The sequence below is a fragment of the Pleuronectes platessa genome, chromosome 21, assembly GCF_947347685.1.
Source record: "Pleuronectes platessa chromosome 21, fPlePla1.1, whole genome shotgun sequence".
Lineage (NCBI taxonomy): Eukaryota > Metazoa > Chordata > Actinopteri > Pleuronectiformes > Pleuronectidae > Pleuronectes > Pleuronectes platessa.
Window position 1 is genome coordinate 15770227 of NC_070646.1, and position 26046 is coordinate 15796272.

At 39.4% G+C, this 26046-nt stretch overlaps 2 protein-coding genes across 5 annotated transcripts in view; both read left to right on the top strand.

Moving 5' to 3' along the window:
* The first annotated feature begins 1468 nt into the window (after positions 1–1468).
* LOC128426341 (sulfotransferase 2B1) lies at positions 1469–12035 on the top strand. 2 transcript variants are annotated; one of them, XM_053413174.1, is made up of 7 exons: positions 1469–1611; positions 1748–1887; positions 9647–9858; positions 10614–10740; positions 10846–10940; positions 11084–11264; positions 11392–12035. In XM_053413174.1, exons 1-7 carry the CDS (start codon positions 1607–1609, stop codon positions 11499–11501), a joined length of 870 nt encoding a protein of 289 aa, XP_053269149.1. In that variant the 5' UTR covers positions 1469–1606; the 3' UTR covers positions 11502–12035. The 2 variants fall into 2 exon arrangements, with proteins under 2 accessions (XP_053269149.1, XP_053269150.1); XM_053413175.1 differs by having other exon boundaries at positions 1511–1642.
* Positions 11872–26046, top strand: part of wu:fj29h11 (uncharacterized) — a 40392-nt gene continuing 26217 nt past the window's right edge. Inside the window, exons 1-19 of one of the 3 annotated variants that reach the window (XM_053413173.1) lie at positions 11872–11934; positions 14118–14189; positions 17182–18263; positions 18958–19156; positions 19265–19632; positions 19743–19868; positions 19955–20152; positions 20664–20804; positions 21546–21806; positions 22142–22322; positions 22429–22595; positions 22723–22866; positions 23159–23337; positions 23770–23948; positions 24082–24306; positions 24427–24536; positions 25040–25255; positions 25597–25723; positions 25812–26028. In XM_053413173.1, the coding sequence (XP_053269148.1) occupies positions 17193–18263; positions 18958–19156; positions 19265–19632; positions 19743–19868; positions 19955–20152; positions 20664–20804; positions 21546–21806; positions 22142–22322; positions 22429–22595; positions 22723–22866; positions 23159–23337; positions 23770–23948; positions 24082–24306; positions 24427–24536; positions 25040–25255; positions 25597–25723; positions 25812–26028 (4109 nt within the window). In that variant the 5' untranslated portion in view covers positions 11872–11934; positions 14118–14189; positions 17182–17192. Of the gene's footprint in view, positions 11935–12173; positions 12986–14117; positions 14190–15017; positions 15223–17181; positions 18264–18957; positions 19157–19264; positions 19633–19742; positions 19869–19954; positions 20153–20663; positions 20805–21545; positions 21807–22141; positions 22323–22428; positions 22596–22722; positions 22867–23158; positions 23338–23769; positions 23949–24081; positions 24307–24426; positions 24537–25039; positions 25256–25596; positions 25724–25811; positions 26029–26046 lie in introns of those variants that run through there. The other 2 variants (XM_053413171.1, XM_053413172.1) reach the window with 2 other exon arrangements.

The following is a 26046-nucleotide window of genomic DNA, read 5'->3' on the forward strand; positions in this document are numbered from 1 at the left end:
TTTCGAAGAAACTTGTAATAGAATTTTTTTTACTTTTCATGGGTACTCTCATTGTGTAAAGTTTCATTTTGATAGGAGTACAGGAACAATTTTGCCCCATTGTGGTGTATTGTTGCCTGGCCTTATGGCTCACATTGATGAGAATTAAACAAATTTCCTCAACTAGGATTTCTTAGGACTTTTGATATGTTGTTCTGGACACCTCATAGAAATCATCTATGCTGAAAAAAATTATTTTACAATTAGTTCGATTTTCGGCTCCAAAATGAGAGACTTTGCCTTGAATATTAACCCTGATGGGATCCAGGATTTCCCACCCACATCTCCTTTACTTACAACTTTCTATTTTTAAAGAGCTTCAACACAAAGAGTAAAGGTCTGACCATGAAGCAGCAATGCTTCAAAATGTCAAGTTAATAATGTTGACGCTTTTGTTCAAACCTCTTTCCCTCTGAAGCCTTACAGTGTGTTTAGCAGACCAATGTGATCTGATCTGAGGTTGAGCTACATCAGGACCTCATGGTGAAGCTGTCGTACAAAGTAGAACAGAATATACAGAAGATGTATGTTGATGCAGCAGTATTCAGAAGTTGTTCTAGAATTTTACCGCAAACCACTGCAGCCAACCTCCAAAGCGCAAACTATTGCTTTCCAGATGCGTTGCGCTGCCTCAAATGCAATGTCTGCATGCCGCAAATTGTTGGGAGCATTGTAATTCACAAGCACAACAGCAGAGGGAATACTTGACTTATCTGTTAGTTCCAATGAAACCTTAAGATAATTACAGACAGGTTGGCAAGAATAATCGACAAAACCGAAATGGAATATTCTTAACCCTCAAGCGCACCAATTGTCAAAATAGCTCTTGAAGCTCCTTTCAAAAATATTTATTTCTCCAAATGTATGCATAACACAGAAAAATTCTGCACATTTAAAACAGATATCTCCCCAGTATGTACTTTCCGTAGACCAAAGATCATCTTTTTCTCATTTATTCTATGAATATACTCCTTTAAATTGTTCTGTGTTGAAGTAGCTCTGTTGATTAATTCAACTTTCATTAGATTGCCCCCAAAGGTAAAAGACAAGTCTTATTACTGAATTGTAATCCAGGCTCAAAATCTACTAACAATATTCTCCAACTTGTCTCTCTTGTGGGCAAATATCACATCCATAAGCCTAGAATACTTCAAACCAACCCTAATATCTATCCATTCCATGCTGAGCCACAGTATCTCTTCTAAGATATCAAGACTTCTCAAATAACCCAGAAAATTTGTAGTCATAGTAATACGTTGTGTTGTGTTATTTTAGGTTTACATGTATGAATGCATACAATGACGTGACTGTGCAGGTTTGTCTAACAAGCTGAGACAACAGGTAGATATTATTTTTTATTTCAGGCCTTAGGTTACCTTTTGTTGAATGATTTCAACACAGAGAGAGAGAGAGAGAGAGAGAGAGAGAGAGAGAGAGAGAGAGAGAGAGAGAGAGAGGGGAAGAGAGAGCAAACAATGCGAGATTGGCAGTAATACATGGGGGGACAGAGAGAGACGTGCTCCAACAAAATCAAGTGTGATATGATATTGAAGAGGGCGGGGCTTAGATGAGGTGAGTTCAGTCCACAACAACCCCTGCGACCGTAAGTTAGTCAATATAAAGCAATAAAAGTGTGCCGCCTCAGTGGAAGCGACCTGTTTGCTGAAGCTGCTGCACACGACTCGTTGTTTTTCTCCTTGAACGACAGTATGACTGAAGCGGACTTGTACACGCTGTACAAAGGGGTATATCTGCCTTCAGGGCTGTGCCCTCCACAAAGCCTGCAATACTACGAGGACTTCACGTTTCGCCCCGATGATATTGTCATTGTAACATATCCCAAGTCAGGTAAGTTCACACCACTGTATTGTGTGCAAAAGTTGCGCAAATTATCTCGACAAATTGTGTCAAAGTTGTGACTAGCTCTTTAAATCATAGTTTGTTTGTTTTTTGTTTTTTTTTATTCTTTTTTTGCAAAACATACATTTCATGATAAAGTTACTGGCACATTTAGGTCAACTTGGACTGCGGTCAAGCCAGCCGACACTCGAGTCTCTGTGGTCAAATCAGCCGACACAGAAATTCTACTGCACCCATATACTGATATTTATGGTAAACGCATCCGAACCGCCCAGAACGGGAACAGGGATATTTCAAAGTACTATAAAAACAGTTTGCTCAATAATTCCAGAGAGACACTGATATGACTGTGTTCAGGACCTCTCAGGCTACCCACACACTCAATATCAGACATTTTTACTGTATAAATTAAGATATTTTTTAAAGTAAAGTCAAACATGTGCCCAATCAAATCGGTTCATTTCTGGATATTTCAAAGTACCAAAAAAAGTGTTTGCCCAATAATTCCAGAGTGAGACTGATATGCCTGTGTTCAGGACCTCTCAGGCTACCCACATACTGAATATTAGACATTTTTACTGTATAAATTAAGAGATATTTCAAAGTAAAGTCTAACATTTCCACTGTGGAATACATCATTTCTGGATATTTCAAAGTACTATAAAAATACTTTTCCCAATAATTCCAGAGAGACACTGATAAGACTGTGTTCAGGACCTCTCAGGCTACCCACACACTGAATATCAGACAGTTTTACTGTATAGATTAAGAGATTTTTCAAAGTAAAGTGCAACATTTCTACTGTGTAATAGATAATTTCTTGTTATTTGAAAGTACTATAAAAATACTTTTCCCAATAATTCCAGAGTTAGACTGATATGGCTGTGTTCAGGACCTCTCAGGCTACCCACACAATGAATATTAGACATGTTTACTGTATAGATTAAGAGATTTTTCAAAGTAAAGTGCAAGATTTCCCATGTGGAATACATCATTTCTGGATATTTCAAAGTACTATAAAAACTGTTTGCTCAATAATTCCAGAGTGAGACTGATATGCCTGTGTTCAGGACCTCTCAGGCTACCCACACACTGAATATTATACATTTTTACTGTATAGATTAAGAGATTTTTTAAAGTAAAGTGCAACATTTCTACTGTGTAATAGATCATTTCTGGATATTTCAAAGAACTATAAAAACAGTTTGCTCAATAATTCCAGAGAGACACTGATAAGACTGTGTTCAGGACCTCTCAGGCTACCCACACACTCAATATCAGACATTTTTACTGTATAGATTAGGAGATTTTTCAAAGTAAAGTGCAACATTTCTACTGTGTAATAGATCATTTCTGGATATTTCAAAGTACTATAAAAATACTTTGCCCAATAATTCCAGAGTGAGACTGATATGGCTGTGTTCAGGACCTCTCTGAATACCCACACACTGAATATCAGACCTTTTTACTGTATAAATTAAGAGATATTTCAAAGTAAAGTCCAACATTTCCACTGTGGAATACATCATTTCTGGATATTTCAAAGTACTATAAAAAGACTTTGCCCAATAATTCCAGAGTGATACTGATATGACTGTGTTTAGGACTTCTTTGACTAGCCACATACTGAATATCAGACATTTTTACTGTACAGATTAAGAGATATTTCAAAGTAAAGTCCAACATTTCCACTGTGGAATACATCATTTCTGGATATTTCAAAGTACTATAAAAAGACTTTGCCCAATAATTCCAGAGTGATACTGATATGACTGTGTTTAGGACTTCTTTGACTAGCCACATACTGAATATCAGACATTTTTACTGTACAGATTAAGAGATATTTCAAAGTAAAGTACAACATTTCCACTGTGGAATACATCATTTCTGGATATTTCAAAGTACTATAAAAAGACTTTGCCCAATAATTCCAGAGTGATACTGATATGACTGTGTTTAGGACTTCTTTGACTACCCACATACTGAATATCAGACATTTTTACTGTACAGATTAAGAGATATTTCAAAGTAAATTCCAACATTTCCACTGTGGAATACATAATTTCTGGATATTTCAAAGTACTATAAAAACAGTTTGCTCAATAATTCCAGAGAGACACTGATATGGCTGTGTTCAGGACCTCTCTGACTACCCACACACTGAATATCAGACATTTTTACTGTATAAATTAAGAGATTTTCCAAAGTAAAGTGCAACATTTTGACCGTGTAATACATAATTTCTGGATATTTCAAAGCACTATAAAAATACTTTGCTCAATAATTCTAGAGAGACACTGATATGACTGTGTTCAGGACCTCTCAGGCTACCCACACACTCAATATCAGACATTTTTACTGTATAGATTAAGATTTTTTTCAAAGTAAAGTCAAACATGTGCCCAATCAAATCGGTTAATTTCTTGATATTTCAAAGTACTATAAAAACTGTTTGCTCAATAATTCCAGAGTAAGACTGATATGCCTGTGTTCAGGACCTCTAAGGCTACCCACATACTGAATATTAGACATTTTTACTGTATAGATTAAGAGATTTTTCAAAGTAAAGTGCAACATTTCTACTGTGTAATAGATCATTTCTGGATATTTCAAAGTACTATAAAAACAGTTTGCTCAATAATTCCAGAGTCAGACTGATATGCTTCTATTCCCACTCCTATGACTAGTCCCTTTTCTTGGAATCTGTAACTGTCCTACCCTCTCTTTCAGCCGCACCCATATTTAAAAATCAATATTGCCTAAGCGATGTCTTTTCAATTTCTTGATCGCAGCGTGAAAGACTCCCTTTGTATTTGTTAATTATGTTGAGCATTTTGTTTATTATCTTATCCTTTTTACACTACAAATACTATTTTTTTTCCTATGAATTATGCTCTGTTTAATTAGTAGTGTTGTATTTTATAATATTTTCTGAATTGGCACCAACTGTGGCTCCTTTGCTCCCTTCGAGCTTGATTATTTATCTCCATTTCACTATTGCAAAACTTGTAAGTACAGGTAATATATAACAAAATACATACATAACGCAAACAATGGAGGAAAAAAATACTTTTTATAAATAAAACACCGGAGTAGTTGTCAAAAGCTTTGTTCTTTATAACAAGGTAAAAATGTCATTTTTTGTATAAAATGGGAACCTAAAACCTTTATGTAAAAACCCAAAACATCACTCAACTGTGATATTAAAACGAAAATAAAATTAGAAAACCTAACCAGCCATGATGCTAAATTGTTCCCTTCCTTTTAACCTCGTAATTCAGGTGCCATTGTTGGGCCACACCCATCTTCAAACGTGGCCTTCACTTTGATAGAAAAAAAAAACCTGTAAAGTTTTGTGACTGCAAACTGTAATAGATATCCAGAAATTATCTATTACACAGTAGAAATGTTGCACTTTACTTTGAAAAATCTCTTAATCTATACAGTAAAAATGTATAATATTCAGTGTGTGGGTAGCCTGAGAGGTCCTGAACACAGGCATATCAGTCTCACTCTGGAATTATTGAGCAAACAGTTTTTATAGTACTTTGAAATATCCAGAAATGATGTATTCCACATGGGAAATCTTGCACTTTACTTTGAAAAATCTCTTAATCTATACAGTAAAAATGTATAATATTCATTGTGTGGGTAGCCTGAGAGGTCCTGAACACAGCCATATCAGTCTAACTCTGGAATTATTGGGAAAAGTATTTTTATAGTACTTTCAAATAACAAGAAATTATCTATTACACAGTAGAAATGTTGCATTTTACTTTGAAAAATCTCTTAATCTATACAGTAAAACTGTCTGATATTCAGTGTGTGGGTAGCCTGAGAGGTCCTGAACACAGTCTTATCAGTGTCTCTCTGGAATTATTGAGCAAACTGTTTTTATAGTTCTTTGAAATATCCAGAAATGATCTATTACACAGTAGAAATGTTGCACTTTACTTTGAAAAATCTCTTAATCTATACAGTAAAAATGTCTAATATTCAGTGTGTGGGTAGCCTGAGAGGTCCTGAACACAGGCATATCAGTCTCACTCTGGAATTATTGAGCAAACAGTTTTTATAGTACTTTGAAATATCCAGAAATGATGTATTCCACATGGGAAATCTTGCACTTTACTTTGAAAAATCTCTGAATCTATACAGTAAACATGTCTAATATTCATTGTGTGGGTAGCCTGAGAGGTCCTGAACACAGCCATATCAGTCTAATTCTGGAATTATTGAGCAAACTGTTTTTATAGTACTTTGAAATATCCCCGTTTCCGTTCTGGGCGGTTCGAATGCGTTTACCATAAATATCAGTATATGGGTGCAGTAGAATTTCTGTGTCGGCTGATTTGACCGAAGACACTCGAGTGTCGGCTGGCTTGACCGCAGTCAACTTGGGGTAGGGGTAGCCTTCCTCAAAGAGACACACTTACGAAGTTCAGCTGTTTTAGGTATTCAGAGGAGTTGGGTGGGGAAAGTCTTTGCATTCCTAGTTCAACGCTAGGGCCAGGGGCGCAGCTATTCTTATACACAAAAGTGTCACCTTTGATAGTGATCAGATAATTGCAGACACGAATGGCCGGTTCATCATAGTCACCGGTCCTCTTTTCAACAAACCTGTTATTCTCGCCAGTGTATACGCTCCAAACCGGGACGACAGCGCTTTTATTATCTCCTTTTTTTCTACTGTCCCTGGGGTCAATAGCCACCACTTGATTGTTGGGGGTGACTTTAACTGTGTTCTTTGCCCCAGTCTTGATCGGTCTTCTACCAGACATGCAAAACGGTCTAAAATGGCCACAGCTATTAGTACCTTTATTGAGCAGTACGGAATGGTTGACCCCTGGCATTTTCACTTCCCCACAGGAAAGGCTTTTTCTTTTTTTCACCAGTTCACCATACATTTTCTAGGATTGATTATTTTATTCTAGATGCGCGGTTTATACCCTTTTCTAGCCCTCCCACTTATCATAGCATAGTTATATCTGACCACGCCCCCCTATCCTTTGAACTAAATTTTCCTGATCATCCTTCCCCATATAAACAGTGGCGCCTGAACTCTCTTCTACTGTCTGACAGAACTTTTGTCAAATTCATCCAAACCCAAATAATTTTTTTTATTGAGATTAATGCATCAGCGGCGGTATCTCATAGCACCATATGGGATCATATGGTGCTAAAAATCATGTTATTATTAGTATTATCATTCTTTGCTGTTTTTTTTTGTTGTTATTTTTTCTCTCAACAAATTAACTGTGATTATGCCTGCAATTGACATGTGATGCATGCTACACTGCTCTTCTAATTGACTTTATCATGAAATGTATGTTTTGCAAAAGTTGAGACTATCTCTTTAACTCGTCACACCCAATAGTAGTCACAGAGACTTCTTGGATTGAATGCACAATACACTTTTATTTGTACGCATTCCATGAACGAAAAAGGAACACAGAGAAGAAAAGTCTTCGATCAAATGGTCCTTTCATATTAATAATAAATCAAAAAGGACCTACCTTTTATTGATTTCCTTTCTTTTCCCAAATCACATAACAAATCAGTTATACAAAAATCAGTAGCAATCATCACAACATAATACTTAAATAGGTCATTTTCATTATTTTTTTCCTATTTAATATAATGCGTGGATATGGACGTCTGATATTATACCTCCTTCTATAATCCTCATAATTTGATATTAATGTAAACAGTTTTTACAGGTTTTCAGTTAGCAGCTTTATATATAACCAAAAATATTTTTAAGTCAACCACATCTTTAACCTTTAACCCTGTGACTTCTTAAACAGTTTACTGCTATGTTCTCTTACATTGACTTTGATTTTAACAGAGGTGTCAAAAGTATTCCCATTTATTACTCAAGTAGAAGTATAGATACTAGGGTTTAAAAATACTTTTGTAGAAGTTGAAGTATCAACTCAAGCTTTTTACTTAAGTAAAAGTGTAAAAGTACTGTTTTCAAAACTACTTAAAGTATAAAAGTAAAAGTAATGTAAGGGGAATTTTTTAATGCAAATACATTATAATACCATATGTGTACTACTGAGCGTTAACAAGCGTTTCATGGAGCGAAAGATATGATAACTAGCTGCCAATAAGTATTGTAATAATTCAAAAAGTCAAACTTCAGTGGAATGTTATCAATAACCTTTATTGGAAGAGACCTTGACTCCTTTGGACTAAATCCTGTATGCACAACAACATTACCGATAGGCTTTGTTCAGCCGCGAAAAGCAGCAGGTTCTCAAGGTTATTTGAGCCTATGCATGCTCTACCTGGCCTGAAGATGAGCCCTGCAACACTAAACAGTCTTTCACAGGCTGCTGAGGTCCTGCCCTTTGTACACACCGCCCGTCGCTACTACCGATTGGATGGTTTAGTGAGGTCCTCGGATCGGCCCCGCCGGAGTCGGTAACGGCCCTGGCGGAGCGCCGAGAAGACGATCAAACTTGACTATCTAGAGGAAGTAAAAGTCGTAACAAGGTTTCCGTAGGTGAATCTGCGGAAGGATCATTACCGGCACCCAACCCCCCCCCCCCCCACAGGTGCTTAGGGTCTCGCGCTGCGCCCCAGGGCCAGCGTGTCTCCCGAGGCCGGGGTTGTGTTGGTGTGGCACGCGAGTTCTCTCCCACCCCTTCTATTTTTCTGTCTGAGCCCTGTCCACGACCGTGCGGTGCCTCCTTCTCCTCTCTTCCACCCCCCTCCGTGCACCTTTGCCGGCCTGCTCCGATTTTTGTTTTGGTGTTTTTGAACGATGACACCTCTTGATTTTAAGTCTTAATGCTCTTTTCTGTAATACACACAAGGGTCTAATATTAGTTTATATGTGTTTCCCAACATCTCGGTGCTATAACCAAAACATGGAGGAATAAGTGAACTATGTAAAATATCTTAACTGCCCTTCGCTTTGTATATAGGACTACAATACTTTTGCCCACTTTCTATAATTTATACTACAAGTGTTTTCCAAGTTCTGGTTGTTGTTTATAACAACGCCCAAAAACTTTTGGGTCATGAATTTGGTGTTACTCCAATTTAAAAATAATACAGTTTCATCGAACCCCATTTTAAGTTTTACTGTTTCACAAACACTATCTGTAACTTTGAGCTGTTTAACAAAATCATATTCAGGCCAGAACAAAAAATATGTGTATCATGTTCAAACAGGAGGAATTATATATCTTGGACTCTTCGCTACTTCTTTTATAGGAGCACAACTCAGTGTGAATAACACTGCCTCTTTCTGTTTTCCTCAACAAAAAGGTTGATGCTTACAGAAGCAGCTTGAGAAACAACTAAGAACTACTTTACCGCAGGTCAAAGACCACGTGTTGTTTCTATCCTGCAGTGAGCACCATTTGGGAATGTGGAATATTCTTTGCAAACAAGACGAGCAATCCTTAGCAAAATCAGTGTACTTAACCGGTTCTCACCAGTTAAAAAGCAAACATTGTGGGGGATTGATGGTATAAGCTGTCACTTCTCAAAGCTGCTTAGTGGTTTGTGTCTGTGCACGCTGCTGTCAGTACTTATCACAGATAATCAGTGAGAGAAGAACCTCCACTCTGTAACAACTTTCCCAAATCCAAAAGAGTGAGTTATCTTCTTTCCAGTGGATCATAGGATAACAGTAATTTGCACGTACTAATGCAGTGCCCGTTCTAAACATACCCTTTTAGAATGGGCTGTTTGCTTAGCCTGCCCTCTGAAACCTGTTTTCTTTATTCAGGCACAACTTGGTCGCAGGAGATTGTCCCACTGATCATGAGTGGAGGCGATCCGGCCTCCGTTGAGTCTCTCCACAACTGGGACCGAGTGCCCTGGTTGGAGATGCATCGGTCCAGGGACCTTAACCTAGAAAAAAGGCCGTCTCCTCGCATGTTTGCGACTCACTTCCACTACAACATGATGCCTCCGGGCTTCTTTGAAGTAAAGCCAAAGGTAAATCTGTCTTATACAGAGAACTACAGGTCAGCTGCAGCTCAAACTTCTATTAAATCAAGGGTGAAGACTTAACTGTTTGCAGTTTGAAATCAAATTGTTTCTAATTTCTTACACTGCAAAGTAACTTTCTACTCATGTATTTCATATTATTCTGTTTATTTTACTCCTCAGTCTATATGATCTTTGTATTTTCTAATGTTGCTTTGTACCTTATGTGAAGCACTTGAATTGGGCTGCTGTGGAAATGTGCTTAGCAAATAAATTTGCCTTGCCTTACGCATGTACTTTTACTCTCTCATTGAAATGACTTTGAATGTCAACATAGCTGTCATGAAAAAGGCACAATACCCACTCTAGCCTTTATACAGCTTCTTTATTTTTTCCATCATACGAGTGCTTTCATTTGCCTGATTGAACTCCAAGCAATTCTAGAAACGATTTGATACTTCCTAACTCTGTTTATGCACCAGTAAGAATTACAGTGTAGGTGGTCCCACCACTGAAGTCCACATGGTCCTGAGGTCAACCTCCCAGATTTCAGGATTCTACTTTTCTGAAATGTCAAATCCTCTTAACTCAACTACATCCCAGGCATTTGTATTTGCTGCCACTCAAAAGTCCTACACAACTACAGACAATTCTTTGTGAGAAATTAGAACAGAGCAGATTGAAGTGTAATTTTGATTTACCTCAGGCATAGTTGAAGAGCTCCATGTACCATAATTGATTAAGCCATGTCATTCTCACTACAGGTCATCTATGTCATGAGGAATCCCAAAGATGTGTTTACATCTTTCTTACATTATTCCGAAGTGGCCTCGTTCCTGGTTAACCCAGGCCCACAGGGAGAGTTCCTCCACAAGTTCCTTGATGGAAAAGGTCGGGCTCAGTGTTACACCTATGCAATACAGTATACGCACTTAGTGATAATAGATCATCGTAATATATGTTAAATACTTAATGTGATTTTTCTCTCCTTTCTAGTTTGTCATGGTTCATGGTTTGATCATATAAAGGGTTGGCTGAATGCTGAAGACAAAGAGCGCATCATGTACATCTCCTATGAAGAGATGATAATGGTGAGATTTAGCAGTACTCCTGAAAACGTCCGACCAAAATCTCTGTAATTTTTTTTTGGAACAATTCTGACCTCAGAATACGTGATAATTTATGAACTATTGTAGGAATGAATGCCAAGTTGTTTTTCTTTTCTTTGGTGCAGGACCTGAATGACTCTGTATCCAGAATTGCTCAGTACTTGGAGAAACCTCTGACCACAGAGGTGATAGAGAAGATAACAGACCGATGTTTGTTCAAGAATATGAAGCAGAACAACATGTCAAACTACTCTGCTGTTCCTTGTGAAATAATGGACAGGACAAACTCAGAATTTCTCAGGAAAGGTGTGTGTTCCATTAAATAGTACATACAGTACTGTTAGTAGATGTGGTCCACTGTCCATTAAAATAAGGACATGTTTTTACAAATTGTTACATCAAATGATTCCTATTGTTGGGTGTTGTGTTTCAGGAATAACTGGAGACTGGAAAAACCAACTGACAGTGGCAGAGGCAGAGTACTTTGATGCTGTGTACACAGACAAAACGAATGATTTCAAATATAAATTTGTATGGGATTAAAATAAACGTGATGAGCACACAATGATAGTCACCCCACCATACAATAATGCACAAGATCTTTCTTAGAGGCAGATCATTAGTATAACTGCCTTTACCAGCATTACTTTCTAATTACTTATCTTAATCAGAAAGCTGCAGTCCCATCTTCTCGACTTTATGTCAAATCCTCTGTGTTGATATATATATATATATCTCAAAGGCTTTATGAAATATAATTTAGGCTTTCAGCATGGACTCCTAATGCTATGTGCTTCCAAGATGACTAAGGCAGGCCAGATAATGCCTCAAAGCCAACTATGAATAACACTTCAACAATCTGTTCCTAAATGTATTTCTATTTTTATTTGCTTCCTCATTCACCACATGACATCCTGTCTTTTAAATACCCTGTCTGAATCGTGGAACAAAGGGATGGTGCTGGTTGGGCTAAAATGTAAGATCCAATTGTTTGTTTGTATCTAATTGTATGTTTACTGACACCGTCTCTTGATATTGAATTATAAAATGTTAAGAATTAAAAAGAGAAAGTGGAAATGTATGGTAATTTTTATTCTACTTTATTACTTAATAATTTCTGGTGCATTAATGCCTCATGTTGTTGCCAGATTACTTTTTGGGGTAACACGATTTCAGGCGGTTTGCTTTAGGAACTCAAAATAAGATGATATCTGTGTTAAATTTGTATTGTGCCATCTGAGCTTTAGTACTCGCGTGGAACAGTTTCGATTCTGTAGAAAATGATGTCACTTTGTTTTCAACACAATGCTGCATTCACGGTACCTGTGAAAAAATGTCTCTGTCATTCATCTCAAATTAGTGTAGCTCCAAAACCTGTGAACTCTACTTAGTTGTTCGTGTGCGGTCCCCTACTGTTTTACACCCATAATAAAAACATAAAAGTGGGGATAAGAGTTGGCTAAAATGAACCAATATTTTATAATTCACCAGGAAGAAAACCGCTTTTAAACATCCACGAAACAAAGGGACTAAACTAAACTCAAATCCTCATGCAGCAGGCGTCGACATGAAGCTGAAATGATATATTCTGTGTGATTATAATAATAATAATGATTAAATCTTTATTTTGTAAGACAATTCGGAGTAGAGTGTTCGTTTTTCCTATTTGCGCCATGTGACTTGAATGAAGCATACGGTTAGCTAGGCAGTCGGCTAGCATTAGCAAACAATAGCGTTAGGTTACCGAGTTTCGCTTCTTCCGTATCATACGGCGCTTAATCTCAGCGGTGCTAAGATTATACAACTCAAATACGGTGACAGCGGTTATTCAAAATCCCGCTGTTGACCGGTTAGTGCGGTTAACGTAAAGTTAAACCGCAACACGCCTGGTATTGTTTGCTAACGGTCGCCAACGCTTGCTAGCACGGTCCGTCCGTTTAACGCGCTTCCGTGTTGTGATCTCTTCAGTGCGGAGAGAAGTCAGGCGACAACTGCAACACATGGGGGGATGTCTGGCTCAGTAACAGGTAGATGGAGGGAGTCCGCCACACTTAACCGGGGTTCAAATCAGTGGTTCAACTCGGTGTCAGGGTATTGGGAGATCACACAGCTCACACAGTTCACCGGTACTTTACCGGCTGCTACGATTGGCTGTCACAGTCATAATATTAATACATGTTATTTATACAGCACCTTTCGTGCATTAACTGCAGCGCTAAGTGCTTTACAATAAAAATGAGCTAAGATAGATCCATAAGAACAAAGGGTATACAAAAGAATTGGAAAAAAGAACCATTACAGTTACTGTGTGTCAGCCTGTAGTTTGTGGTTCATTTGACTTGATATCAGAAGTGGAGAATGCCGTTTATGCGATAGTGAAAAACAAATGTATGGAAAAGGAGATGCATATCCCATACTTAAATTCATGTATAGTCATGCGTGTGTCTGTAAATGTATATATTGCATGATACTTATTACTTGCTGATGCCTTTTTGACTCTTGCTGCTGTAATACTGCAAATTCCCCCATTGTGGGACTAATAAAGGAATATCTTATCTTATATATATTGTCGTCTATGTAAAGGAGTAGGTCGAGCCAAGTCTGTCATTTCACCCCTTTTCGACCATATGTGTAAACACTGAAGCACATCCATAGCCACTGTTCCACCTAGACACTCGAAGTGCAGCTTCGGAGCCCGTGCCTGTAAACTTGAACCAGTTCTTTGAGTTTTGCCAGTCAAAGAACTGTCTCTTGGCCAGAAAACCTGGTTTGATTCAGACACCAGCACTTTGCTGGTCTGGAAATAAGAATCACTTAGGTCAGGGCCTCTGTTGAGACTATCCTGACCACTGAAATCATCACCACCATTGTTGATGTGCTTGAAGTCAGATCTAGCGTTGTAGAGTTATGTATAGAGTGATGTGTACAGTGAAGTAATGACGTGGCTCAAACCATAGTTGCAGTCAAGTCAAACCAACTCTGAACCAGGCCTATAGCACCGATCCAGCACTACCGCAAGGTTCACCTAGGTCGAAAAAGGGTTATGACCCACTTGTCATGACTCGACATATTACAGAATCCTTTGATTGTTGTCACCATCATCATCCCCTCTCGCATTCCTCCTCCTCATCATCTACATTGATCTCCCCATGTTGTAAGGTATGGCCCTAACAGTGAGGAGAGAGAAGACATGAAGCACTGACAACATAGTTCCAAGCTGACCAATACAAGGTATGTTGCTGTGGCTTGGTTTGTCGTAAACCCTTAAGAAATACATTGTGAAACCTGTGGCCAGAGGTAAATAGAGAACATGAACACACTGCCGCTCGCTCAATTCAAAATTGCATTGAAGACACAGCCGTAGAGTGCTCCTTTAATTGTCATCCTCCCAATATCTTGTGGCAGCCATCATGTCATTGTAACTCATAGATCTGTGCAGCAAAGGGTACGGTGTCCTGTTCAGGATCAGGTTGTGAAGTCATCATTAGCTGAGTAATGTAAGGAGGACATGAAACAGCAAAATGTGCAAAATGATGCGCAGGAGCGAGGCATTAACAAAGTATGGGGGCAGGAAGTGTGCTAACGTGTCTGAATAGACAATTCGCACGTAGTACATTTTCTAGTCTGTTTCGTTTACTTAGGTTTAGGCTTGTCCGTATCAGTGACACATCGCATGGGCTGTGGCTGAAATCAGATCACATGGTTTATTACTCAGCTGGGGGAAATGGGTGGGTACTGGCCAGGAATGTGAAACTCAAAGCTTCACCCTCACTCTCCTTCTGTTTTGTTTTCCCTTCTGTCTTCGTCACTGATGCCCCCTGACATTGCAGCTTTGCTTACTTTCATCAACATGTCGGCTGAATACTGTAACAATAAGTCCCAGCAAATATCATTTGAACATTAAAAGCACGGACATTTAGATGAATTAGTGCTTCAGTGAAGTTTGGTTACTGCACTGCAGGTTATGAAAGACTGAGTGGATGTTGCGTGACTGCACCCAGCTGTTTTTTGATTGCCTTCTTTTATTGCCATGTCTGTGTGAGGTGGCAAAACCATTTCCAGGGATTGAGGGAGTGTGGCCGACACAATAGACTTGAATGAGCCTGCTGGTGGCTTTCAGTTTCGTTTCTCTGCCATTATGGTGAGAAGGAAACCGCAAGGAGGGGGTGGGATTATAAAATAGATAGGAAGGTTGTTACGGGTTCATATGATAGTTGAAACTCAGAGGGAGATGAACAACAGAACTTGTCATACGAAGGAATAGGTAAGATCAACCTGCCTCTGCTTATTCTTCATGCAAATTAGACTCTAGTTTATCTTTGTGCCTCAATATATGCTGCTGATATTATGACTAAAGACTAAACCGATTTTAAAATACTTGATCAATATTAATTCTGTTATGTAAAAGATAGTATATCGATTTTAGTTTTGAGAAGATCGTAGACCATACTCTCTCTACTCTGTGTCTCTCTGTTACATTTGAATGTATTTCATGCAGATGAAAAACATACTGTGAAAGTGAAGTGAAAAACATACTTGCAAATTGAACCTCTGTAGCAAACAGACATTAATAATGGGTCTTTCTTAAAATTTGTTTAAAAAGTACAAGTACAAGAGTTTTACCTTCGGTTTCCTTATGGCCTGCAGGGCATTTGTTACCAGAGTTTTCTCAAATTGCTGAACAGGTGACACAGTTGACGTTAACGGAAGTACATAGCTCAAAGTGTTTCCTAGTTGTTTGACTAGAATATCATAAATTTCTGTGTGAACTCCTCTTGTTCAGACTTCTGCATCACAGTGTGGTGTGAACTCGGACCTATTCAGCTGAATATAGGAAATTATTTATGAGAGCAGTTAAATACGAATTCTCAAAGGGCAATAAACACACACTTTTGCATGCAGAGGCATGACGAAAACCCCCAATTATTGTTTTTGTGCTCCTACATGTAAACAAACAACAATCTTGCTGCAAAACATATTTGATAAAGCTTTTTGAATCAATGAGGGGGCCAAAGCAGTAAAAATGTGGACCGTAAAAGTTAAATAATATGTTAAAGTATTCTATGAATTTGGAAATTTATGGGGATTATTTTGCATTAATTCTAAATTGTTATAGAATATCCTTAAGACTGAGCTGTCTTCATGAATCAAGCAGGAAATACAACAGAGAACATAACAGAGTCTGTACCATGCACAAGGTGAAGGAAGGTTCATGGAGTAGAAGGAGATTAAATACATGGTTTCACAGTTAACAGTTCCAATACAATCATAATTTTTATGAGAGCTTCATCTAAATCAAATAGCACACAAAGTGCCTAAGCTAATAAGACACAAGCTATTTTAACCTTTCATTTGAACACATGAGACATTCGCAGTGCCGCTGGAAAATGCAAATCCGTCCTTTCATTTGTTTAATAATCAAATGTGATTTGGCAGCAATGACCTCAAACAAGCGGTAGCTGCAGATCGGACCTGCAACAACATTCTGAAGGAATCTTGGGATTCATTTTTGTATACCTCGCCATTCATGCATTTCCTGAACAAACAAATTTACTTTTTTTAATGGGTCCACAAACCACCTCTTATCACTGTAAGTCAACTTCCAGGCAGTGTATCCACAGAACTGAATTGTTTCCATTTATAGACGTCTATCTAAGTGTAGGCTGATTAATATCCAATCTTGTGTCACTTATTGGACTCCAGGTTTGCCAGCTCTTCACTCCAGTTAGATTTGGTTAATGTCAGTAGCAAAGGTGTTTAAATACATGTTCCGATCTACACTGTGTTTCAATATTTTTGTTATGGTGTGGACAAGAGCAAAACAATGCTTTCTTATTTCCTGGTTAAAATAGATTGTGCTTGTTCAAAATGGTAACAGATGAAGATATGACCATATCATAAGACAAATCTATAATTCTGATGAATCCAGCGGGTTTACTTAAGTTTTCCTGCAACTCTATATTTGCCCAGCGAATCGGTCATTCTTTAATTAGCACCAGTAAGAAAGCATTTGATTATTAATATTGACAGTTTATATTTCAGAGTGTTTTTTCCTTCTGTCACCATCATTTAGATTTCTTCTTTATTTGATACTTCAGGCTGTTTTAAAGCACATTACTTAAACAGCAAAGGTAGCATTGTAGTGAGAGCAAAAACCTTTGCTAAAATACATTGCAGTACATTGTGTTTTCCCTTTAACGGTGTTGTCTTCTTCCTCTGACAGTGTCACTCAAGATGGAGGAGGTTCGGGAAAATGTAGTGGCTATGGCGGAACAGCACAAAGATGGGATCCCCGTGAAAAAACTGACCCAATACTACCAGCTGGCTTACCACAGAAATCTGTGTCTATCATCTTTGGGCTTCAACTCAACAGCTAGTCTGTTAGCCTCGCTGGATAGGGATCTGATTGTTGAGGGGAAAAAGGTGTTTCACAAAACCCACTACCATGCGAGGAGGGCTGGAATTGCAGTTGGGGTAAACACTCCACCAACAGAGAACAAGGATGTCAAGATGGTTTTGGAAAATGTAGTGTCCCTAGTGAAGCAGCAAAAAGATGGCATCCCAATTAAAAAACTGGCCGAAATTTACAACCGCACATACCACAAGAAGTTGGTTTTATTACCCTTGGGCTTTGACACCATGGCAAGCCTTGTCGCCTCACTGCATGGGCATCTGGTTGTGGAAGGGGAACTGGTGTTGCACAAGGACCATGTGTTTGGAAGTCAGGGGGTAGCAGAAGCTGGAGGTGGATCTGGGACATCATCAGAAACTACAGAGGACAGTGAGATGATTGAGATTGTCATAGAAAATGTATTGGCTCTGATTAAAGAGCATCCACATGGAATTCCTCTGAAAACGTTGGATAAAGTCTACCGTCAGAAATATGGCAGACATATAGCTTTAGCCCTCTTGGGCTTCAAAAATATTTCCGCCCTGGTAGTATTTTTGAAAAGAGATCTAGTTTTGAAAGGTCAACTGGTGTTCCATAAGAATCACCAGCCTCAAAGTCAACCGGTAACTGGGAATTCAACGAATGCTACGAAGAACCGTAGGTCTGCAACTCCCCAGGAAACTGAATCACTTAGTGGAGATACAGCCGCTACCCCGACTTTTACCATGCCAAAGGTAGATGTCAACCCTCACCAAGTGCGCCTCGCTCAAGCAGGAATCAGCCCTCCAGCTCCTCCTTTGCATTCCACTGCGTCTTTATTCACAACCCACTGTCTTCCTGATAACCTACTCTTTGCTGCATCCAAGCCAGCTGAACAACTGACCCAACAGCAGTTGTACCAGAGAGTCTTAGAGGTCAGTTATTTCAACAATTCTATTATTGTGGTTATGTTTATTTCTAGCATTTATTCATTAAGCATACAGCATTAATATCTTTGAGTACAATTGTTCTATCATAAGTTCATATTTGCTTTGCTGCAGTAGCATAAACCAAGTTGCTGTGTCTTGTGAAATGTATACAACATAAACTTTACAACCTCTATAGTCAACTTCATATATGTTAATCATACACAAGCTTATTCGATCCTATAGATTGCAATAGTGGTTACAAATACAGCATATATATAGTATTTTTTTAAGTGCCCAGTAATGTCAAATCTGGTGCTGCACTTCTAAACACTTACTCAAACTGAGGTTGATAGTGTATTCCGCTACTTTTTAGTTGAGGATAATACTCACTTGTTCCAATGAGTACATTTTTGCAGGTGGGACTGACTCACAATAAACTCATGGGTTTTCTGAAATGTAGAAAATGAAAAATAACACAAGCTATACTTCCTTTCAGTCCAGCACTACAGAGGACATTTAATTGGAAACATTAGTTTATAAATACAAATACATGTATATATGTGTGTGTGTGTGTGTGTGTGTGTGTGACATAAATCAGCCATTTCCTTGGACATAGTTTAAATTTGGATATTGAATCATGCCTTCACCTCATCTTACTTTTGAACCACCTAGTCAGTAACAGTTTATTGATTTGTTCCAGGTGATGAAGAACTACCAGTTGAGTGCTCCAACAATCGACCAGCTCCAAACCTGCTATTTTCGGCAGTTTGGTGAGGGCCTTCCTCTGGAACAATACATGTCCCTGTACGACAACTGGCAAGCCTCTGACTCTAAGAATCTGTTATTTCAAGAGCAAGCAACAGCAAGTCCCAACCCTGCCGTATTGCCGACAACTGCAGGTAGGATGGCAACACTCCTTTACACCATCCCCCTTCTTGTGTAAAAAACAAAGACTGTCACATATCCATGCTTATAAAACAAACAAATGTCATCATGTCCTTCCACAGCAACAGGTAACCTTCCGAGAGAGCCTGAAAAAAAGCAGCAGCAACCAGCCGCTAAACTTGACTTCCTCTCCGGGTCTGAATTTCCAAAACTGGGGTCAGAAGTGAACTTGACCAAAGCCCAGAAGAACAAAGTGAAAGAAGAGACACTGAGAGGGGACACTTTCCCTGTGTTCAAAGAAGCTTATCGTGCGCAGCTCAGAGAGGTCCATGGAGCTAATATGCGGGCAGTAGAGGCCATGGAGGGGGCTGGGGAGGATCTCACAAGGCGGAGTAGGAACAGGGTCATGGATCCGGATACAGTCAACAGCCTGATGGAGGGTGTGATCCGAGACATCGCTGCAGAGGGAGAGCTGGTCACCGAAGAGAAGGTGAGGAGCACACTGAAGCTTCGAGGAATATATAAATATTTTGGGAAATACACTTACTCGCTCATTAAAATTACTCATTAAATATCATGTTTGACATTACCTCTGTCCAGGTGATATCCAAGGCATGCGTGCTGATGCAGGTTTCCTCTTTGAAGAACTTTAACATCAGACCCGGGAATGTTCCAGCTCTAAAAGACCTCCTGTACATCATAAGAGAAATCAACATGTTCATAGAGGTTTGCAAACATTTACATTCCCTTCTGATCCGTGTTTTTCTGGATGCTTGGTAGCTAAACATTATTTGTTTTCCTCTTTTCGTCAGTCCACTGAAGCTGTGACATCCATTTGTACCCTGTATGAGCTGGGTCAGTCACTGGCTGCGCTGAAGAACAAGAAGTGCTTCGAAGAGCTGAACCTGGGGCCTCTCTGCAAACAGCCACTCATCCACCGCATGTTTAAGATTGACAGTAACACCAAGGATGATGATATACACCAGATTAGGACAACAGACATCTTGAAGGTATGACTCACATTTTTGACTGGCTCTTATTTTTGTTCACTGTTGATTTAGATGTAAGATTGAACGTTTTATATTACACAGTAGTGTTTGGATAATTACCCGGAGAACTCAAAATTTCTGATTTACTAAATTAACGTCTCAGTTTCTAGAGAAAGTGTTTCTGTTGGATGCAAGGGAAATCAGGAAAGGAAGTAAATCACCTCATGGCAAGTCATAATAAATCTACGTGACTGTGGTTATTGTCGCAAAATGTGAATAGTTGTGTGCAGCTTAAAGATAAGACTGTATGAGACGTGAACCTTTTAGAGAATGATTTATGTGTCACATGCACCGAATTCTTTGAATCAGTCCAAAACTTTCTTTCTGTCACGAATAGTGACTGATGAAAAGACCTATTTAACAGAAAATACACGACGGAGTTTGCTGTATTGAGTACATGTGCTTTCTGTTTTACTTTTTGACATGCCATTAACTTTTCCCTAAATGTGTTTACTCTGTTTCATTTGTTTAGCAACTTCGCTTATTTCGGAAGCAGCAGAGCAAGGCAAGAGTAGACCTGGCTGAGTTTATGAAGTATTTGGCTGACCACTACAGCTGTGAATCTCCCTATGAGCTTGGCATTAGAATACACAGCATTGGGCTGCCCATATCGGTAAGAGACTCGACCTTCCTTAAGCAATAACAGACAATACATCAGGGGTATTCAAATAAAATCTACCTCCTGCAAAGGTCTACTAGTGACTGCAATATCAAAGAAAGACATTGCAATAATATTCAACAATATTTATTGTCAGTTTCCACATTGAACTGGAGGAATTATAAATAAGTTCTGTGATATTAAAAGAAAATGTATTTAAAGTGTGCATTTAACATGCTTAACTTTAGGAAAAATATCATAGAAAGTGTAAATAAAAGTTTCAGTTTTTCCTCTTTTTGACATAACAATTGACCAATTTTTGAAACATTTTAAAAAACATCTTAACTGAACGCCGTAAACACCTGCCTTTCTCTTCCTTTTGTTTTCCTCTTATATCCCACCCTAACTTTTTTTAAAGTCTTTCTGGTTTTCGATTGAAAACGGTTTTTGCTGTCTTACTTTCTTTATTAAATCACGCCATGTGAAGATACCTCTGACTCACAAAGTTTTTTGGGCCCATTAAAGGGCTCTAACGGCTCTTTCCTATCTTTCTATGTACTTTAGTAGAATATTTATTACGTATGATCAACCACAATGTGAATATTTCTCCTATGCATTGGGCTGATGAGAGCACATGTTGAAACCTTGTTAACATAAAAGCAGTTCAGTGTAGAAGGAGGGTTACTCAAATTAACCTGCTCACTTATATTTTTCTAAACTTTCCTCTTGTTTACAAATCCTGCCTCTCCTCTCCAGACCCTGATCAAGGTCAGTCGTTCTGAGCATGCCAACTTGGAACAAGCCATGGAGGTCATCCAAAAGGAGCTGGAGGAGGAGACTCAAGAGCAGCTGAGAAAGAGGAAGAGGAGCGTGTTGGAGCCATTGCAAGGAGCAGGTTGCTTCACTTCCCCAGGCAGCTTGGACCTCAGGAAAAAGTATGCGTCCCTGACAGCAGCCGAGGTAGTGCTGGCCGTATTCTCAAATGCAGTGGGGGTCTTCAGTCCCAGGCTGACAAAGGTGGGTGCTAGACACTGAAGAATGGGATTTTTGAATTTATCTTAGAAGTGCAGAGCCCGTTTTACACCTGCCTGTTTGGGAATGTACTGTTGAAGTAGAAATGTTAGCATATGGGACGTGGGACAAACTGAAAAGTCAAAATACATGTTGGATATATATTTTCTCCATCACACTGATGTTTTTCAAGTTTTAACTCCTCTAATAAGTTGGTTCTAATTGTTATTAAAATCAATTGTTACCTAAATCAGCTCTCTATAGTATGGTCATTTGTGGTGTCATGTGAGTGTCAAATTACCATATATCTGATACAGAGCTTTGTCTGAATTCCAATCCAGCACGTCCAGACCTTTCTGCTGCAGGTGTCAGGTGACCGTCTGGCAACGGCCCTGTTTCAGCTGGCCATCTGTGGTGGCTCGCTGGCTGTCCCACACGACCTGGTGCCAAAAGACAAGGCGCCCCAGACCACTGAAAAAAATACAAAAGGGGACAAACTCAGCACACCCCTCCCCAGTGAAGGTACTAAACCACAACGTAGTGTTTTTTTGACACATATACTAACTAACATGATCGTGTATAATAATGCATTTTGTTATGATTGACATTTCTGATCTGTGTCTCTCAGCCAAAGTGAAGCAGTTTCTTAAAGACAGTCTGTCCTCTCAGAACTCAGCCATAACTCTGGCTCACATCGCCTCTCTGGAGAGGAAGTTGATCAAAAATTTCAAGGTCAAAGATTTCCTTTCTTTAGAGCAAGGCAACTTCTTGGAGTTTCTGGTTAAAAACAATCAGGTACAAGTTGTTTTTTCATCTTTTTATTTTGCAGCCAACTGTCTTTTTTGTGTTTTTAAATAAAAAATCTAAGCGTATACATAACATTTAGAATGTCTTCATCCTGTGTCCCTCTGGCTGTTTGCAGTTGCTGCAGGACACACTTGGCTCCACTTTGATTGTGGGCAGTTGCGGTGTGGAACTTGTGGGCAGTGGTCTCCGACCCACCAAACAAGATGTGTTTGAGTTCATCCAACAGTGTGGCAACATAACCTCTACTGACCCAGATGAAGTAAGTTATTTCCAGGCACATTCAAATTTGGTTGCCTAAACATACAAATTGATGCACTTGGAGAGCTCCTCCTCACACGGTTATAATTGTTATTATATAACTTTTTTTCCCTATCTTTATTCAAAAGCATGGCCTTTCCGTTTGAGATGAGGATTTATTTGATATCATCCTCAGATTTTGCCCTCAAAATCCACCACTCACATTCAAATAGCTCCCACTTATGCTTTGATCTGCCCTGCATGTGCTCAAACTGTGTTTGCAATAATAAATAAAGTTTTTCTTTTTTTTCCAGCTTTCCCATATTGAATCAGCACTGAAGTCTCACTATAATGTCCGGGACAGTCGTGACCTCGGCTACGGAAGTCTGCAAACTCTGGTTGGACTGGTCAAACTCCAGAGAGGGCTGGCTGGGGGAGGAGTGAGCCAGGTCTTCTATGAGTCTGCCCTCTTTGCCAAACAAGGCAAATCAATGTGAGCACTGTTTTACCACACATATTACTCAAGCTAAGTAAGCACATAAACGTCTTTGAAAATGTCATAATAGGTAAACCAAAAAAGGAACAGTTCTTAAACCCAGGCTACACTGGGCTGGCGCTTGTTATTCACAGAACTTCTCTCCCGTTCGCAGGAGCACGTGCGCTTGTGTGTATATCTCCGTCGCTATTCATACGTTTGCTTAGTTATTAATTGATGTGTCGGATCATCTATCTGGAACGTTCTGGTCACTTTAACCCTGATGTCCTTGCTGCGCACTCCAATGTGTTAAAATATGATTGAAATAAGTGCAATCCTCTTTTAACGGAGCCAACTACTGAATCAGATATATAAAAAACCTCACCTGTCACTAGACTTTACAGTTCCTATTTCATCCTTGTCTTTCTCTATATTACTCTTCCCTCTCAGGAATAGTGCTGAAGTTGGCTGTGAGGCAGTTGGGCTTCTTGGTGAAATGTCCAAGACCCAGGCCATGGCTAGCTTGCTCTCCTGCCCCCTGCTGGAGGATTTAAGTGAGTGGAGCCAGTGGGAGCTGATCTTTAAACCCCTTCATGGCTCCCTCAAAGATTTCATCGAAAGAAATGCAGGTACAAGTCAGACATGGTTCATTTTGCATGGCTGAATAAGGAGTAAATGAAAATGTTAATGAAACGTATTATAGATGTTAGGTATGTAGTTAATATCTCAATTACAAACTCCTTTTTATTGACTTGCCCACAGCTAACACAGGCCTGGCAGCGTTGGAGGTTAGACCAGGTCTGCTTCTCAGGATCACCACACACACAGGAGACAAGTACTTCTCCAGTGCCGCCATGACACTTGACCCCACTGGCACAGCCGGCCATCTGGTGTCCATGGTGGTCGCTGATGGGATCGTCAATGCTCCCACTGCCCTCCTGGCCAACTACATGCAGAGCTCCCTTGCAGCAGCATTGGCTAAAGAAGGTAGTGATGCATGAGGGCTCTGAGATTGAAGCTTTTCTTTCCTTACATTTTCAAACTGCTTCACAGAAGGAGGTTCCAAATGCTGCCTAAAGTTTCTAAAATAAAGTTTTGATTTGTTAGACATGTCTCAGGATGAAGAGAACGTGGCATGTTACAGCAGAGTGGCCGAGTTCCTTTTGGCGTGTTTGATGCGAATCCCCACCAGAACCTGCCAGGCTCTTCTGCAGCAGGTCAGTCTCACTGCGTTGCACATTCAGATCACAGGATCAAATAAGTATCAATTATTTTTTTATTTCTTGTGAGATGTTACATTTAAGCTTTGAGTAGAAATAGTGAGAACAGGTATTCCACATTGAAGGTGTTTAATTCATTCCAGGGTTCATTTGGGCAGGTGGAAAAATGGAATGAGGGGATTCCTGATAAGTGTAGTTATTATGTCCTGATAATCCCAGGACCTCAAAGTCTAATCATGAAACTTAATAATCTTTATATTTAGGCTTAGAACAAGACCAGTATATGTATATTATAATTTTCTATAAGTAGAGCAGGGAAGGTATGAGTGTTGATTTCATTTCTTGTACAATTTGTGCAACTCATGTTCACTCGTTTGTTTTTGCAGCAGGTATTACAACATAGCTTCCATAGCAAAAGTCTCAAGGATTGGGCAATACGTTTCTGTAGTAACGATGAGTAAGAAGTGACTCGTCTGTTCTTGTATAAATGTGGCCTCCAGGTCTTTTTGGAGCCTTTCTCCCGTGTCTTGGGCCAGGCCAAGTCTAAACAGGTCCTAATCACCTTGGCCCAGTCCGACCCAAGGCACATGAACTGTCTGCATCGTTTGGGCATCCTCCTGGGGATCACAGACTGGGCCAAAGACTACCAGAAGAAACTGAACCCACCACCGAGCCACAGCTACAACATGCACACAGCACCTGTGGAACAGGCGAAGGTCAGAAAAATGGAAAGACTGTTCTCATTGAATCGGATGAGTCATAATTCAAAGTGTGCTCTCACTACTCAAGTGTGTGAATCATGTGCCATTGTAAACAATGGAATAAACAAAGATAGCTCACGTTACATTTTGACTAAACAAGGAGCAAGTTTCTCTGTAAAATCAAGGAAAAATTTCTCAGAATTAGTCCCAGTGTAAAGGTGATTTCTGTGTACCATAACACCACACAGTACAACACATGTGGTATGGTAGCTGTAAATTCACTGTCATGTTCCTCTGGCAGGTCTATAATTCTTGGCTTGTAATGTTCTTTTCCTTCCCTTTCATTTTCCCTTCAGTCCAATTTGATAGACTCTGAGAGCAGCAGTCTGTCGGCGCTGAACACGAGTGAAGATGATTATTTTGAGGATAACCCCATGGAAAGCAGCTACGCCTCCTCCCAGCTCAACCAGAGCCTACATCAAGGTGGCTAAAACTCCAGCACAGGAATTGCGAATTTTACTGAACCAATTTTCCCTTTTGTTTAGTGTTTAATGGCTAACTGTTTTTACAGTTAATGGCGAGCAAGATGTAGAGGTCGAGGAGGATGAAGAGGAGCTGTTCGAGTTTGCCTCAGTCCCTAATGGGGAGACATCCGATGTCAGTGCTGAAGCAGAAAGAGTCCAGGATAAGGAAAACTCAGAAATGTCTGATTCTAATGAAAATGATGCGGACGTCTGCCAATCAGAGACCATGTTATCTCCCCAAAGAACCATCATTGAAGACATCAGGTTTTTTCTTATTTACCA